At 42.9% G+C, this 18,059-nt stretch overlaps 1 protein-coding gene across 2 annotated transcripts; it reads left to right on the forward strand.

Annotated features, from left to right (window-relative positions):
• The first annotated feature begins 14,113 nt into the window (after nucleotides 1-14,113).
• Nucleotides 14,114-17,806, forward strand: LOC147884539 (putative cellulose synthase A catalytic subunit 2 [UDP-forming]). Of its 2 annotated transcripts, XM_087397310.1 has the most exons (9): nucleotides 14,114-14,607; nucleotides 14,699-15,041; nucleotides 15,195-15,338; nucleotides 15,429-15,548; nucleotides 15,721-15,933; nucleotides 16,067-16,172; nucleotides 16,305-16,519; nucleotides 16,663-17,016; nucleotides 17,114-17,806. In XM_087397310.1, exons 1-9 carry the CDS (start codon nucleotides 14,330-14,332, stop codon nucleotides 17,672-17,674), a joined length of 2,334 nt encoding a protein of 777 aa, XP_087253436.1. In that variant the 5' UTR covers nucleotides 14,114-14,329; the 3' UTR covers nucleotides 17,675-17,806. The 2 variants fall into 2 exon arrangements, with proteins under 2 accessions (XP_087253436.1, XP_087253437.1); XM_087397311.1 differs by lacking the exon at nucleotides 16,305-16,519 and having other exon boundaries at nucleotides 17,114-17,252.
• The last annotated feature ends 253 nt before the right edge of the window (nucleotides 17,807-18,059 follow it).

The following is an 18,059-nucleotide window of genomic DNA, read 5'->3' on the forward strand; positions in this document are numbered from 1 at the left end:
GTTCATGAATGCTGAAGACGTGTTTACCTCCTCTGTCTGATCTCATGACTTCAATCTTTCTACCTGTCTGATTCTCAACCATGGCATTAGGGGAGAAATGGGATCTCGAAAGGGCCTCCAATTAGTGTTTCCTAATTTCAAGGGATTAGAGAGTGATTTGAGGTGTACCAATGAGAGTGCTAGAAGGTGTGGGGCAATGATATGTTGAGGTGGAGTGTGGGCAGGCCTGCAAAGAGCCCCTATTGGTTGCTCCCCTTACATAGGGACCACCCAAACCATCCCCCCCTCTTAACCCATGTTTGACCCTCCTACCAAGTGCACCTCCCCAATATGAGCCCAAAATTGCCAGCAGCAGGTATAAACCAATAAATGTGATTGATGATGTAGATGCACAAAATTGTAATGCTGCAGTCTAGCCTGCCAAATCACTCCATTTGAACCAAATCCCACACATTTTCCCTCTTCCCCCTCTTTCTCTGCTCCCTCTTGCTCTGGCCTGCTTGTTGCAGCTCCTCTCTCTCTCTCTCTCTCTCTCTCTCTCTCTCTCTCTCTCTCTCTCTCTTTCTCTCTCTCTCTCTCCCCTCTCCCTCTCCTGTGCCTCTGTTGGAGCTACTCTGTCCCTCTCCTTCTCCATCTCTTGTGCCTCTATTACTGCTGCTCTATCCCTCTCCTTCTCCCTCTTTTGTGCCTCTCTTAGAGCTGCTTTGTCCCTCTCCTATGACTTTGTTGTTGCTGCTTTGTCCCTCTCCTTCTCCCTCTGTTGGAGCTGCATTGCCCTATATAGGAGCCCCATTCTTGCTGTTGCAACTTTGCAAGCATGGTGAGGAGCAAGGCTACAAGACCACGCAATGCTTGACCTCTTGTGTCTTCTAGAACACCAAAAATGCATTGGATGAGTGGATCCCTTGCATCTATAGCTTAAATGACTAGATAGTGATGAAAGGATCGGCCAAAGGTCCACATAAGCTTCCCAAGAGTAAAAGAGGTGACATCTTGCATGAGTGGAAGGGGCACATCTTGAAGTTCAAGCTTGGGAAGAAAGGATGGCTTGCAAAAGTGCAACATGTTTACATGGGAAAAGATATCGGCTTCCTCCATCATTCAATCAATCTAGGATTTGAGTCCTTGATTTCCAACAATGGATGATGCTACTCACCTCCACTTCAACCAAGGCCTCTTTATTTTGGATCTCATTTCCATTTATTTTCCAAACAACCCTCATAAAGTTTTTTCATTGTATACCTCTTTGGGAGACTTTTTTATGGTTTGGGTTCATACCATAATGTTGTGAATGTGCTATCCGAGCAACCTTTGTGACCCAAATTGGTCCCCCTTGGTCATCTAACTCTGATTTTGGATGTACTGCACAAACGGCAACAAAAAGTCCCTCTTGGATTTCATCGAATGGTACAAACTTTGCAATGGCTTATCACCCTTCCTACCACAAAATTTACGATGCAAAAGGAATTACTCAGTTTCTTCCATATCTTCAGCTATAGTGGACTCTCTAGAAAATGCAACATTGAAAGTGAAACAAGCTCATGGGATCAAAACTCTATATCTGCCCAAATGCAACCACTTCATTGTTTCTATATAATACCACATCTAAACCCTCTTCAAGAGTGAAATCTTGCATTGGAAACAAAGATAATTTAATTTAGTAATGAAGAAAAATAAATTTACTTTCTTCTGAAATAATTTTAAAAGTGTTTAGGATCGAAACCCTAACCCTAAACTCTAAAGACTAAAATAATAGATTTAGTTAATATTTATTTATTAAAAAAGTATTTCAATTAGGATTTAAATATAATATTTATTACAATTAATTAAAATATTTTAATATTTTAATATATTATGATATATTAAGATCCAAAATACATATTGTAATTTAAAAAAAACTTTCATATAAATTAAGAATTAAATGTATTTATTTAGTATTAAATATGGATATCTATTTTCAAATACATTAAGATTTCAATATATTAGCATATATTAAGATTTAAAACATCTGGCATTTGGAACTCTGACACTCTACAATTGTACATGTTGACCTCCAATCTCACACACGGGGACACACACACACACACACACACACACACATAGAGCAGTAGGGGGAAGAGAGATAAGGAGAGGGGATTATATAACCTATTATGTACTATTTATATATATTATATATATATATATATATAATACATATATATAATTTCTATATATACATATCTAAAAATTATATATATGTGTGTGTGTGTATGCATGTGTGTGCATGCACACGCATGTGTGTGTGTGTGTGAGGGGAGTTAGTAAATGTGGCTTGACACGCTATGAGAGAGAGAGAGAGAGAGAGAAAGAGAGAGAGAGAGAGAGAGAGAGAGAGAAAGAGAGAGGGAGGGAGAGAGAGAGAGAGAGGAGGTGTGTGTGTGTGAGTGAGAGAGAGAGAGAGAGAGAAAGAGAGAGAGACCCAGTGAAGTGTGTCTCTAACTCATCGTAGACAGGTCCTAGTACTCGTCTTTCTTTCCATGAATCATGCAAGGGTGTATTTCTAACCTATGTATGTATCTTTGATGGACATGATGCTTTGCACAAGCCTAACTTTAGTAAGATTAGGGCCTGTGTAAAGTATTAGACACCTGTGCAAAGGACCAGACACCTAGAATATCATTTACACAGTTGGACATGCATATTTCCTTGTTCATTTACCACCATAAGAAGGCGAAGAGATCATCGTAAGTACCCTAAACATAGCTACGAAGAGCTAATAAACTTGCGTTGCGGTTGCAATACATAAAAACTGGTCGTGGGTAAGGGTGTGAGGTTGCAAGCTGGGCTCAATAGGCAGCTACCATCGTAACATACCAAGGGAAGAAAACCGGTGAAGCATAAGTCCTCGCAATAGAGGCAGTCAGAGAGAAAATGGTTCGTAAAGAAAAAATGGTAGAGACTAAAGAGGGCTATGCACTGTAGAGCTTGCAAGACAATCAACTATGGCCATGCATCATAGAGCTACTATGAAGCAACTCCAATGTGGAAAGAGTGTTTGTGAGGCACAACAGGCAGCTCATGGCACAAAGAGGTGAATGAAAAAAAGGGGGAAGCACTGCCAACCAAATTAAAGGGGAGACACAAAGAGGAATAACCACTGCACTCCATGCTTCCAAGCAAAGAAGACATGCATTCGTAAGTGAGGTGAAGCTAAAGGGGAGGAAAGCTATAATGAGGAAGGGAAAAAGCAAGGAGCAATGAAGAGGATAAGGGACTTGTGAGAGAGAAGTGAGGCTCAGAGCGGGAGCTAAGGCGGGAGTTGCGCAAAAGTGTGGAGGTACAACCAAGATGGGCAAGGAGAACTAAAGGATTGTTAGATAAGGTCGCTATAAGAAAGAGATGACAAGATAGAGGGGTGGTGGCAGTTAATCAAGATAAGCGGTGAGTGGGAGTGGGGGAGAGCGTAGGGATAGAGTAGGGTATCTATATAGAGCCAATAATAGGTTAGAGTAGGCAATTTATTAGGTATGCAATTTAATGGTAGCATAGATCCTCCGAAGTGGGGAGATCTTTATCAAAATGAAAACAATAAGTAAACCAATTAATCATAATAAAGTCTTATAAGAGTGTTTTTTATTATAAGCACAAGGTTGTTTTTGTGTAAATAAATATATAGTAACATTGACTAGTAAAAAAGGTTTGTCAAAAGGAAATAATAGTAAATAAATACATAGATAAAAGGAGGGGAAATATAAAATTATTAAATTAATTATCCAATTTATGAAGAGAAGGTTGGGGGTTTGTGGGGTTGTGCGTACATGTGTGTGTGCATAAATGTGCTTGTCAGGTATAGACAATGTTTGTGTGTGTGTGTGTATGTGTGTGTGTGTGTGTGTGTGTGTGTGTGTGTGTGTGTGTGTGTGTGTGTATGTGTGTGTGTGTGTGTGTGTGTGTGTGTGTGTGTGTGTGTGTGTGAATACATATAAATGTATATATATGAAATATATGGATAAATATAAGAAATTTAAAGGGAAGTAAATAAGTAAACAAATAAAGTAAAAGGGAGGCTTTCAAATGGGGGGAACATTAAGAGTAAATCAAAAGTGGGGGATAAGGACGGGGGTAAGGGCACTGATGTGTGTGTTTGTATATTAAAGAACAAGTGTGTGTGAATGTGTGTGTGTGTGTGTGTGTGTGTGTGTGTGTGAGAGAGAGAGAGAGAGAGAGAGAGAGAGAGAGAGACCCAGTGGAGCGCGTCTCTAACTCATCGTAGATAGGTCCTAGTACTCATCTTTCTTTCCATGAATCATGCAAGGGTGTATTGCATGAGTATTAAAAGCATAAAACATGCTTCTTGTGTTTTGGATGGGCATGATACTTTACATAGTCCTAAATCTAAGTCCTTGCAAAGTATCATACCCTTGGAACATCATTTGCATGGTTGGACACACTTAATTTCTTATTGAAACCCTAAACCATAATTTAATAGTATAAAATTAGAAACAAAATCAAAATGTACAAGTATTTGTTTTAAAACCCTATCTTCTTTTAAATTAAATTGAAAAAAAATCAAACTGTGAAGAATTCTTTTAGTAAACCCCCATTTTGAGCTATCAAATTGAAAAAAAATCCAAATGTCAAATTATATTTTTTTGGAAAAAAATGCAAAAAAGTTCAAAATCTATAAACATTTTTTGAAAAACCTCAATTTTGCTAGTAATTTGGGAAAAAAATAAAAATATATAGAAAACGGTCCCTGTTTTGAGATATAAAATTAAAAATATCCTTCAAAAGTGAATTTATGTTTTTTGGAAATAAATTTATTTTGAAAATAAAGTAGAAACATTTTCTTAAAAACCCTCAGTTTTTGCTATTAATTTTTTTTCTCAAATTAGAAATATTTAGATGAAGGTGTGACTTAAGCCACACCATCAAAGGAAGCCTTCTCTGAAACAACATTTTTTCCTATTAATTTATTTTTTTCTCAAATTTAGAAATATTTAGATGAAGGTGTGGCTTAAGCCACACCTTCAAAGGAAGCCTTCTCTAAAACAACATATGGTGTATGCCATATGTGAATTCTCTAAAACAACATATGGTGTATGCCATATGTGAATTAATCATTTTGCTCAGTTTTGTATATTTTCTCTAAATGAGCTACAGGTTTAAAAGAAAGAGGAGATGTGGTGTGCGCCATATGTGAATTAATCATTTTGCTCAATTTTGTATTCTTTCTCTAAATGAGCCACATGTTCAAGAAATTAAAGAGAAGATCTAGCATATGCCATATGTTTCACATTACCTTCATTTTGATTTTGGACTTTTTTCTAGAATCTCACTGGAAGTTGGAAGCCTTCCCACTAGCTCGTACTTGTGAAATGACTGACTCTCTCTCTTTATATATTCCTAGCTATTAAAAAAAAACTATTCCCACCCATCTTTCCCTCTCTTTTATACAAAATTTTTAAATTTTTAAATTTTTTCTTTTAAAATGGGCTCCTGAGCATTGAAAGGATCTGAAACCTTAGCACTTTCTTGGATCATAGATGTGAGGGCTTGCAAAATCTTGTAGAAACACAAATCTTTTCATTGGATCTGAAAGATGATCGCATAATGGATGGCGAGATAGTGCCAAGCGATAATGTGTTTTTTTGTCTTGAGACCCCACTGTAGTGTGAAATCGACTAAGATGGAGGACGGAAGACAAACAGATGGAGCTTAATGCTCTCCTGAGATGGAGCTTAATCCGCCAGTAGATTTCTCGTTCAACATGACAAAATTTTTTGTTATGTTTGCACTTTTTCATGGATCCTCATCAACTTCTAAAGCTTTTGCCATAGCCAAAGAAAGCTCGAGCTTCGCCATAGCCAAGGTACTCTCTTTTCATCAACATCATTGATCGTAGCTTCCTCTTTTAGCTGGAGCAGCTTCGGTCGTCTTCACTACCATGCCATTACTCTCCCTGTCTTTGCCTTCATGATGTTTAGGAAGGCTGCTGCAATTGCTTAGGAAGGCTTCCTAAACCACCCCACTTTGGTTTGTGAAGCATGCGCAATTGCAGCTGCAGCAGCTGCAGCTCCATCACCACCTCCACCTCCACTACCCCAACTTTTCTTTCACCAATTTGGACTCTAGAGAGTGGAGAAATCGATATCCAGCCATCAACCCACTCGTGCATCCATCACACCCTCCCCCATACGAAACTTATACCACTCACCGCCGCGTACAACTAAGTAGAAAAATTCGAATTCATGATTCAAAAAAAACAAGAAAATCGCACAAATGATTCGAATGGAAGAAGAAATCGGTTTTAAAAATGGTGACACGTCACGTTTTTTATATAAATCATCACATCATCCCCACATATTCGTACGATTAACTTTTATTTGTACGAATAGGTATTTGTACGAATAAAGTTTTCATACAAATATACTTGTATTGGGATGAATACGTTCCTACATTTTTGCATATAACCTCAATGTTTGCCTATGTCTCTTATCTCATGCCTGGTTCCCCAGTCGAGCATAAGAGATCAAAAAAGGAAAAGAAGAAGAAAGGTCCTCAAGGTTATGAAAGCAATCTAGAAGGTCCGAAATAAGATGGATTTTTTGTTAGGGAGATTTAGGATCTCATTTTGAGTTCCTAAGATCTCTTGTGAGGATTTTGGTTTTGGTCTTTGTTCTTTTGTTTGTGGGAGTTCTAGGTTCTCTTTACTGAGTTCCTTTGATCTCTTGTGATATAAATATTTTAGATAATGTTTCTATTGTATACTCAAATTAGTTTTTTTGCATTTTGTTTTTGGCAACTTCAAAAGCATGGTGCACCGGCAAGATTTGGTCATACGTGACAGAGATACAAAAAGTATATGCCTCAGTTTCTTTCTTGCAATGCAAATATTATGGACACAAGTTCACGGGTGGTTCTACTCACATCAAGCAACATTTTCTCGAAATAGGCAGTGACGTTGGAGCTTGCACATGCACTCCATCTGATGTTCTTTCGATATGCAAATCCTTCCATGAGTTTGATGGATGGACTAGCAAGCAGGCCAGATCCTTGATAAATGTAATGTGCATTACTCCCAAGGGAACTATATTTTTAGAGAGTATTGATACGTTTCTAAAAGAAAAACCTTTGGCATATATTGTAAAAATATACGAAAGAGCAATTCACAAAGTTGGTGGCAATGAGAATGTTACTGCATTAGTAATAGATAATGCATCGAATTACAAGACTGCAGGTGAGATGGTCATGGCAAAGTATCCCACTCTAAAATGGGTGCCATGTGGCACTCATACTCTCAACTTATTGTTGAAGGATATTGGACAATTGCCATTTGTGCAACCAGTACTGCAAGATGCTAATGCCAAAGTGAGTTTTATAAAGAGTCATCAATACTTGCATGCATTATTCAGAGAGCACTCTGTGAAGCAACTCAGGCAATTTTGTCAAACTAGATTTGCCACTTCTTTTCTAGTTCTTGCTAGATTGTTGGAAGTGCATCAAGCTTTAGTCGAGACTATTGCTGATAGATGATGGGCGAATTGGCTAGAGAAAAAGACGCAGTACGCAATACTAGGCTCTAAATGTGCACATCTTGTACAATCATCTCTATTCTAGAAAAATGTGGAAAGAATAAAAGAAGGTGTAGAGCCATTTGTAATAGTATTGAGGATGGTTGATGCTGATGTCTTTGTTATGGGTAAAGTATATTGGAAGATGTCACAAGCAATACGACAAGTTAAATAATTTGTGCGCTTTGCCCCTAGGGAGAAGCAACAAGTGGTATATTTGGCCGATAAGAGATTAAAGCAAATGCACACCCCTTTGCATGGAGGTGGAGGAGTCGTGGAACCGTCCCAAATTCTCATCCAATCTCCCGCGGTGAGTGATTGTGGGAGGACTTCATTCCAAGGGGCAACATATCTAGGATGATCAGGTGGGAGAAATCGATGGTGATTCTCATAGATGACCTTATTCAATGCGTCTGCCCATGAGGCAACTAGCGAAGGACCACAAACAGGACATGCATGGTAACCCGATGTAGTGAGACCTGAAACAATAGATGCAATTAAGAGTGGAAGGTGGGTTTAGGGTGCCACGTCCTTTGCCTATTCATAATTAAAAAATGCAATGCTTACCTGAACACTCGCCATAGCCTTGGAAGTCATGCATCGTCCACATGAAGATTGCTTTGCAGTTGAAGTCTCGTGACGAGGGAGGCCTGCTCACATCATGCACCTCGATACCTCTCCAAAGTATCTCTAGCTCATCAATCAAAGGCTCCAATAAACATCAGGGTTTTTGACTTTATGTTTCCCTGGAATTAGAAGGGACAGCATGACATGTCCTTTCTTAATAGCCATAGAGGGTGGAAGATTGTAATTCACCAATACCACTGGCCATACACTGTAAGACGTGCTTTTGAGACCAAATGGGTTCACACCGTCCATACCCAATCCAAGTCTCAAGCTCCTAGGTTCTTCCTTGAAGCTTGGCCATGTGTCTTCAATATGCTTCCACGCAGGAGAGTCCGCGGGAGTTCTCCCACTTGCCATCGGTTGATCGATGGGAAGAATGCCATGACATGAGCTCTGCAATAGATTTGCACTTGAACATATGTTGGATGCGAGGGATTATGGGAAAATGTTGCAATACCTTACGAGGCACGTCCAAGGTTTTGAGATCTGCTCTATATCTTGCCTCTCCACAAGTAGGACACTCTCTTGCATCCTTATGTAGTCCACGAAACAAAACGCAATCGTTGACACATGCATGGATGCGCTTGTAATCTAATCCTCCAAGAGAGGTCACATGTTGCCTTGCCATATCTCTTGAGGTCGGTAATTTATTCTCCCTTGGAAGCATTTTACACAATAGCCTGCATGTAAAGACCATAAATGAGGAAAAGCATTCGAGTAATTGACCCACGCGCATAATTCACCATGTTTGCAAAATCGACTTTAAAGCTTACTTGAGTAATGCATTCAAACTTGCATTGCTCCATCCATAGATGGTTTGCAAGTTTAGTAACTCAAGGGAGGCACGTAGAACAAAGAATGTGCACCCCTCAAACAGTGGAGTCGATGCTGCGGTAAAAAGATCATCCTGCTCCATGCTATTATCCCTCCCTTGATGGACATATAAATCCCGCACCATATCATCGAACACCTCCTCCTCCACGGCTTCATGAGGTAATGGCGGAGGGCTACTATCACCATCACTCCATGCATCCGTAACGGTCCCTCCTGAAGATCCCACCTCATATCGCCGACGCTTCGCCTCCTCACGACGGGCATAGGGTAACATGTGCGGGTGTGGCACTGCATCCTGTATCAAATTAAAATGGGATCATAACTCAAACATATGAACACCCATAGGTATCTCAATCAACCTTAACTTACAAACCCTTACCCTGTTTACGGTCACATCCCATTCTCCATACTTTGAGATATGATTGAGCGTAATCCTGCGTGCACGATACATGTTTCCTCGACATCGATCACACAGACATTTGATTTTTTGCTCCAACCATATTTCGCGATGGTGGATACGGAGGGATTCATCCTCACTGGAGCTACTTGTTGAAGATGGAGACATCCTACAAACAAACAACCCACCAAATTTGCTCTTCTTCAAATGCTTAATTTAAACTCTGTGTTGCGTCTATCACCGTGTCTATAGTCGCGTCTATCATCGCATCTAAGGGCGCGTCTAAACACGCATCTACTCTGTGTATTCAGACGCGACTATAGACGCGCTAATAGACGCGACTATAAACGCGCTAATAGACGCGGCTTTTTAAACCTGCTTTTCGGCACGCCGCTCGCTTTGCTTTTCTTTTCATTACTTAAACATCGCGAGCGGCTTCCTTCCTTCTTTATTAGTAGTTCCATAGATTCGAAGCTTAAGAGAGAGCCTCTCATACACAGTTCCAAGCTTTCACTCAAGAGAAAGGGACCGTACCTACACTTGCTTCCAAGCCTAAAGAAGAGGAGGAGTACGAACAAGGAGAAGAAACAAGTTTGGAAAAGAAAGATCCTTCCATACCTTTTTCCAAGTAAGTCCTTTTGAAGTTGTTCTTGCTTGCTCTTTCCAGTTTTGTACTTTCTCGCATCCACGAAACGCAGGGTCTAGGTATGAGCGACACGTTCTTTTGTCGGGCGCAACGTCCTTTTCGACTTTTTAGTATTCTCGCCTGTCGGAGCGCGTCTATAGGCACGTCTGAGGACGCATCTAAACGCGCATTTAAGGGCGCGTCTATCCGCGCGTCTAGCTTGTTGAAGACACACACAGACGCGTCTGTAGACGCTCAGACAAACGCTCTGTTAAACGGACTTTTAAACGCACTGTTAGACGCGCTTTTAAACGCACTGTTAGACGTATTGTTAGACGGACTGTTAGACGGACTGGTAGACGCGCTTTTACTTGAATTGTTAAACGCTCTGTTAGATGCGTCTATAGACGCGCAGATCAGACGGGTCTATAGACGCGCTCTGACAGAGCCTGTTTTTTTTTCCCCTTTCTTCTCAGCTCCCAAAGTAATAGATTTGTTTCCTATTTTCCAGTTCAACATATGTGGCCAGGAAGTGCTTCTAGCTCACCTGATCTGCGGGAATCGATTTGGAAGGATTTATATAATCTTTTAGGGCACCCTCCTAGTCCTGCGGAGTTATACGGGTATATGACGGGTACCCTTAACACTCCCCAGGAGTCGGCACTACAGACTCCGAGCCACCCCACACCGCCTGAGATCACCCCAGCGGAGTCCGCACAGCCGTCTTATGCCCCTTCCCCCGTACCGTCTTATGCCCCTTCCCCCATGCCGTCTTATGTCCCTTCTGCCATCCCGTCTTATGCCCCTTCCCCCATGTCGTCAGGAGGTCCTTCTGTCTCGACGAGCCGTCGACGTACTCCCCAGCCGTCGAGACTCGGTTCTCCAGCTACGAGTGGTCAGCGTAGTCCCGTGCAGTCCCCAGCTACGAGTGGCCAGCGTACGAGCTCGACACGACAGGGTAGCAGGCGTAGTAGCAGGGAGAGCGGTGGCGGATGCTGCTTTAGGCCATGTGGCGGTGAGGAGAAGGATGATTCAGATGATTTAGACGTGCCTCTGGGTGATGGTACGATTTATTATGACATCACTCAGACAGGAGGCATCTTGATGGATGCGCAGGGGAAGGACATCATGGCCTTCATGCGCTCTGTAATTGCTAACAATTACAGAGATTGCTTTATCCACTATAAAGACCACCCAAAGAGGTTGGCTGAGGAGACCCTCGCTGCTGTTCGCTCTAGGTATCCTAACCCCCCCAATCGCCAGTTCACAGATAAATGGGGGAAGTCAAAGATTGTTACGATACTTAGCAATAAAAGATCTTCCCTTAAGAGGCAGGCACTAGCGGAGCTTGCTAGGCTTGAGGCAGGTCAACGTCCAAGGGGCCCGCCCCACACCGCTCACAAGCGTGAGTGGAAGAAGGCAATGAAGTCAGCGAGGGAGGAGCCCAGTCTGCAGCACGTGGAGGCACGGAGGATCCAGATGGAGGAATATGGAAGCACGCATTTTGGAGCAGGGGGTGTTGAATCATGGGAGGCCCAATTTGTAAGTATCGATCTCAAATTATATTGCTTATGTAGTTTATTAGGAGGTTGGTTGTTTCTTTGTACTAATCCCTCCACAAAGTGTATCGCGGTCATGCAGCTTGAGATCGTGGGCAGATACCCTACTCCAGTGGAGACAGCCTACCACCGCCACCATCGCAGAGGAGATACATGGAGGCACTTCTATGATGACGGGTTGATTACTGAGGAGCAGTATACCCGAGCTACTGGACAGGCCCCCCAGGTATTTGAAAGTAATTAAATAATGCCAAAATTATAAGTAAAGATTTGATTTTTCATACATTGATATATGTTGTCCCTTGTTTACAGCCCCATGCACAAGACGACGAGGAAGACGAGGAAGCAGGTGCAGAAGGGAGCGCAGAAGGGAGCGAGGATTAGTCGTAGAAGTAGTGCTACTATTCTTTTTTGTACTTAAAGCCACTGGCTTGGCTTCGTGCCTCTTGTATATAGACTCCTCTTATTTTTTGTACTTGAAGCCACATGACATGGCTTAGCTTCCTTATTTTTTGTACTTGAAGCCACATGACGTGGCTTAGCTTCGTGCTATATGTATATACAAGCACTTTTTAAGCTTTCAATTTTATTGCGTTTTGGAGTTGTAATATTTTATTTGGAATTGTAATTAAAATGCGGTTGGCTATAAGAATTGAATTACAAAGGGATATGGGATTCTTGTAACCATATAGCATACACAACATACACAGTACTATTCTGTAAAATTTTTTTTTAAAAAAAAGGCGCGTCTATCAGTGCGTTTAAAAACGCGTTTATATCCGCGTCTGTCTGTTCGACTTGCGTCTATACTCGCGTCTATAAAAGCGTTTACAAGCGCGTTTATTTATGCGTCTTTGTGCACGTCTATACGCGCGTAAGTCGAATATATAGACGCGCAATTAGACGCGGGTCTCCAGACGCGCAAATAGATGCGCCCGTAAGTTTTTTATTTAGTTCATGAAATGCGTCTATGCGCGCGTCTATGGGTGCTTTGTCTTGTTGTGATGTATGCATGCATGCACGTGCACGTCCATGCGCACACACATACAAGTATTTGAATGTGCATGTATGTTCTCATGTGTGTACATATGCAAACTCGTAAATGCATGTGATCATATGCATTGCTTATGCATGATTGCTTGTGCATGAGATTGTGGATGGTGAACTTCATAAAAAGGTTGGTGGGAGTAAGTGGAAGCACGTATGAGTGAGTATGGGCTTGTAGCATGTGGATAGATAACCTAGGAAGTACATTGTGTTTCAAATCCTTAAAGATTCTCATGATTATTATAGTAAGATCCAAAGAGTACCGGCAAAACTAGCAAAAAAGTCATGAGCTTGCCTCCTAATGCTTGCAGTGATCCACTTTCACTATGTAAGTGAAAGTGAGATCCAAAGAGTACTGGCAAAACTAGCAAAAAAGTCATGAGCTTGCCTCCTAATGCTTGCAGTGATCCACTTTCAAGCGCACAAATGGTGGTCGTAGCCTACCGCTGCGAATCTTGCAACACACAGGAGAAAAAAGTAAAAGTTGTGCTAGGCAATGCAAAGAACATCCTAGTGTCGCTGAAAGTGAAGCTGGATAAGATCCAAAGCTGAAGCTGGAGCAGATACAGCTGGAGAAGTTCCGGGCATCAATAGTTGGGTTTTTCAGACATTTTAAATTCTCTGACGTCTAACAGGGAGGGCATGGTAAAGGAAGGGTGTGAACGGGATTCAGAGTTTGGCGTTCACGGGTTTGGCGTTCGAGAGGAGAGGGTCCCATGAGCTAAACAATCCCCACTTGCAGCTCAGCGGCTTCTCAGCACCTTGAGCAAACGACAAATGGAACACGATGGAGATTATCCTCAGGCGGTTTGCCTTCTCCGGATAGGAGCTGGGCTCTTGATGTAGCTAGCACGAACTGAGGCGACTTACCTCCACGAACCGAGGCGACCTAGCTTCTTCGCCACCCTATAATTACTGGCTATTCTAGAGGACTCAGGTGGGAGAAGGGTTTGATTGGAGAGTGAGGGAGCTCCGAGAAAGCGAGTAGTGAATCAGCTGCAGGAAGGACGGGTGTCCTCCCAAGCCCATGTGGTGTGTACTAGGGAGTGTGACTTCCAACCAAGCATGGTGCTCAATCATTTTATATCGTCCCAAGAGCTTCGAGATACACGAGGACGAGTTACTTGGTGAATGGTAATACAAATAGTATGCTTCGAGGGGCGAGAACTTACGACTCTCTTGTCTCAATTAAAAGCATGTGATGGCTCGCAATCGTCCAAGCAAGTTACTTTCCGCGTACGTAGAATGCTGAATGCTCTGAGCTCTTACATCACTTGACGGCATTGGTGCAGGACGTAACCGACGTCTCACGCCTGCTGAGCTTTGATTAAGACAGTTAAATGCCGGGGAATCGTCCATCTTTTGATTGGGTTGATCACGTCGCCGTGTTTTGTGTGGAGGAGCGCGAGGATGTAAAATGGAAACCGCAAAGGCCACACGTTTACGGCAATAATGCGTTCGAAGCAAAGAAGTGAAAGACGCATTCTGTCTAAACAGCAGAGTAGCCATACTCGTGAATTGTCAGCCGTTTTATATATATTCATCAGCGAGACGGAAACCGACGACCATTACTCCGGCATTTCTCTTCTTTTCTCAATCAGCAGACCTAGAACCTCGCGTGTTTGATCTCCCCTTTCCATAGCATTTTTCCATAACCGTGCCCCATTCAAATCCCCAGGCCATTCAAATGGCAGATTCTCATCCCCCGCTACACGAATATGTCGTTGCTTCCAAGTTTCTCAAACTCCATCTCGTTCACAAAGCCCTTCTTCTTCTGCGCGTGGGAATATTTGTTTCCTTTCTGTGGTACCGTCTCCTCACTTGCCTACGAGACTTCAATCGACTCAGCTTTGCTGCATTTGCTTGCGAGGGCCTGTTAGGAAGCTGTGTCGTGCAGCTATGTTTATTTGCGAAATGGTTCCCTGTAGAGCGACAAACCCATCCAGAGAGACTCATGCAGAAGAGGTGACACTAATTCTCCCTGTATTTTGCCTATAGCATTGAAGCAGCCGCGTCAAAAGCTGTAAACGTCGCTGAAAGTGAGTCCACTATGCAGGTCCGACGTCGACCAAGGGCGAGATTTCGCAGTCCCGCCGGTGGATGTATTTGTAACCACAGCCGATCCTTTGAAAGAACCCCCACTAATGACTATGAATACAGTCTTATCAGTCCTTGCGGTGGACTATCCCGTTAATAAAATTGCTTGTTACGTTTCCGACGATGGGGGATCTCTTCTAACGTTTTGGGCTTTGAAAGAGACAGCCAAGTTTGCACAGAAATGGGTACCGTTCTGCAGAACTTTTCGAGTAGAACCACGTGCTCCCGCTGCTTATTTCAGTCGAAAGGCTGCCAATGATGCAGAAGCGAGAGGCTTTAAGAAGGAGTTCGACGATATGAAGGTTGGACTACGCCAGTTTCTTTTAATTTTCCTATTTCCACCTTAAGCACGCAGGATTCCGGGGTTCAATTATGCAGCTTGCTCTTCTTCTCCCTCTCGTTGCGGGAAGACGTGATTGTAACAGCTCGTTGGGTTATATGTTCCTTGTAAACAGAAAGATTACGAGCTTTTCCAACGTCGAATGAGTACTGCTATGGAATATCATAACGGGATACCGCAAAAGCATGAACTCTTGCTGGATGGACTAAGCACTGCATGGGCCGCCAACGATCCTCGCAATCATCCGGGAATCTTTCAGGTTCGAATTGGAAGCCAAGTTCGTCACTCCGAAGACCGTCCTCAAAAGAAGAATTACGACAGCCCATGCATTTTCGTTCGCATTTTGCAGATTATTCAGGAGAAGCCCGGGATCGTGGACGGAAATGCTTTACCACTCCTAGCATATATCTCGCGCGAGAAGCGACCGCAACATAAGCATCATTTCAAAGCTGGTGCTATGAACGCTTTGGTCTCTTTCACGCTTTGATCTCTTTCACAAAACATCGTCAATGAAGTTATAGAAGATTAGGGGTAGGCACCCTGGTTTGCGTGTGTGCTCGCTAAGAACGGAACAGTGAGGATCTATTGTATGTGGGAGTGTAGGTTCTGATGCAGGTGGTTACTAAATCTGTTGTCTACAGACCCGCGTTTCTGGAATTTTGACAAACGCACCGTTTATATTGAACCTCGACTGTGACATGTACGTAAACAACGCCAAAGCAATTTATCACGCGATGTGCTTTTTCATTGACCCAGAGATCGACAAAGAGACGGCCTTTGTCCAGTTTCCACAGTGCTTTGGAGGCGTCGACGACGATGACATCTATGGAAATCGACTGATAACAGTGATGGAGGTGGGCGATAACGTCGGAAAAGTTAGGCTAGTCTCGCCTCAAAGGACTTGGAAATTTAAGGCCTTGGTAAAATTTAATATGAAGCTTGGTCGCAGCTACTAATGCTTAGTTAATGCGTTTGTTACATTGGCAGATAGGGTTGAGAGCCATGGATGGTGCTCAAGGTCCTCCCTATTGTGGTACAGGTTGTGTCCATAAGAGAGAGGCGTTATATGGGCAGAAACCCGAGGGCGTGAAAGGTGTGTGACGGTCACCTTATTTGTGTGTCGTCAGGTTTTAGCCTTGTAGAAGGGTTTCAACAGCTGCGAAGTTACGATTATTAGTTTGTCAATCTAAGTTGGAAATTATACTTGTTTTTGCGGCTTGCCCAGGCGAAGAAACCAAACAATTGTCCGATTATGAACAGGCTCGGACGAAATACGGCCGCTCTTCCGCTCTAATCGTTGCATGCACGCAAACCGTGTTGGGCGGGAGGACAAATGACAATGAACTTACCGTATTAGCACAGAAACGGGATTCGTTGCTACAGGAGGCTAGAGAGTTGGTGAGCTGCACGTACGAAGACGGGACACATTGGGGTCGGGAGGTACGTTAGGCACGTGTTACGGTGAAGATAAAAGCCGGAAGCTGGAGGAGGTGTCGGCGAGAGGGAGCTTTCTGCCAAAGCATCTCTTTTCTGTTGCTTTAATTACCATTTATGTTCTTCTCTTTCTCTGGATCATTTCGCAGATGGGTTGGATATACGGCTCCACAGTCGAAGATCTTTTAACGGGACTCAAAATTCACTCCCGAGGCTGGAAATCTGTATACTGCACGCCATCTCCTCCTGCCTTCGTAGGCTGTGCTCCGACAAACAGCGAGGATGTGTTGAATACAAGGAGACGATGGAGCACCGGAATGCTAGAGATCCTTCTATTCTGCAGAGAGTCTCCAATCTTGTACAAGCGCTCGCAGCGATTATCTCATTTGCAAAGGATGATATATCTCTATTATTTCACCGGCCACCTGATGTGCCTTCCGATGTTCACATATGCGCTCTTGCCAAGCGTATCTTTAATCAATGGGAGACCCCTTCTCCCCAAGGTATGCAACAGTTTCTACTTGCACTCGAGTGCAATCCAATGTATGTCACTAAAGGCCAGGGAGTCTTGTTGACAGACAGTACTTGGCCATTTTGCAGGTGTTTGATCCAGCAATACTGGTGCCCATATCCCTATTTGTGTTCAACTATGGAATCGGCTACTATGAGAACATGATGGTGGGTGTGGGAATGAAGGAATGGTGGAACGCAGAGAGAATGGAGGCGATCATATTGGTATCATCATCTCTATGTGCAACAGGAGAAGTGCTGCTAAAGATGCTGGGTATATTGGAAACAGCATTTGTGGTGACACCCAAATTAGACAAAGAGGGAAACAATAGCGATGGATCATCGAAAGGAGGCTTCGAAGTGAGGAGCAAGTCAAGGTTGTTCGTGGTGCCAACGGTGTTGGTAGTGGTGAATCTCGTAGGAGTGCTGGCATACATATTCTTATCATGCAAGGGGAGGGTTATGGAGGGTGAGGGTGTAGGAGAGGCTGCATGTGCAGTATGGGTACTATTTGTCCTTTGGCCCTTCACAAAGGGCATCATGATAAGCTTGTATAGCTTTGGACAGCAAGGCTTGCATGCCTCTACCGTTATATATGCCTTCCTCATCGCCTCCTTACTGCTACCACTTCTCCTGCTCTTTCTTTCTTGATTCTCTTCCATCTCTTCAAAGTTTATTCAGCTTGCGCAATAGTGATAGCTCATCCAGGTTCGGTGTACAACCACCTGAGTGTTCAAATCCCTTGGGATGCTCCTCTATTGCATGTCAATGTAGGCCACGTGTGGGTTTTTGGGGGGGGGGGGGGAGGGGAGGCGGGGGGGGAATAAAAAACATTCATCTTGCATGGCCTTTGTTATAACCAATTTGCTTAGGCATCCTCTTAGGCCTCTTTCAACACTTGAGTTATGCTTTATAATGCATCTCTAGCTCAATTGTAACTCACAGATGCATTCATGGATATATTTGCATTTGGATGGTATTTCACTATTTACTATTATATACTTTTTTTCCCATGGAGCGAAAATCCCACACACCA

The sequence above is a fragment of the Dipteris shenzhenensis genome, chromosome 26, assembly GCF_047967505.1.
Source record: "Dipteris shenzhenensis isolate YYH24624 ecotype China chromosome 26, Dip_SZ_1.0, whole genome shotgun sequence".
In the NCBI taxonomy this organism is placed as follows: domain Eukaryota; kingdom Viridiplantae; phylum Streptophyta; class Polypodiopsida; order Gleicheniales; family Dipteridaceae; genus Dipteris; species Dipteris shenzhenensis.

Coding starts and splice junctions, on each gene's coding strand:
- LOC147884539 (XM_087397310.1), top strand. CDS start 14,330: ATGGCAGATTCTCATCCCCCGCTACACGAATATGTCGTTGCTTCCAAG. Junction 15,339..15,428: donor ATCATCCGGGAATCTTTCAG/GTTCGAATTGGA, acceptor CGCATTTTGCAG/ATTATTCAGGAGAAGCCCGG. Junction 17,017..17,113: donor GGAGACCCCTTCTCCCCAAG/GTATGCAACAGT, acceptor GCCATTTTGCAG/GTGTTTGATCCAGCAATACT.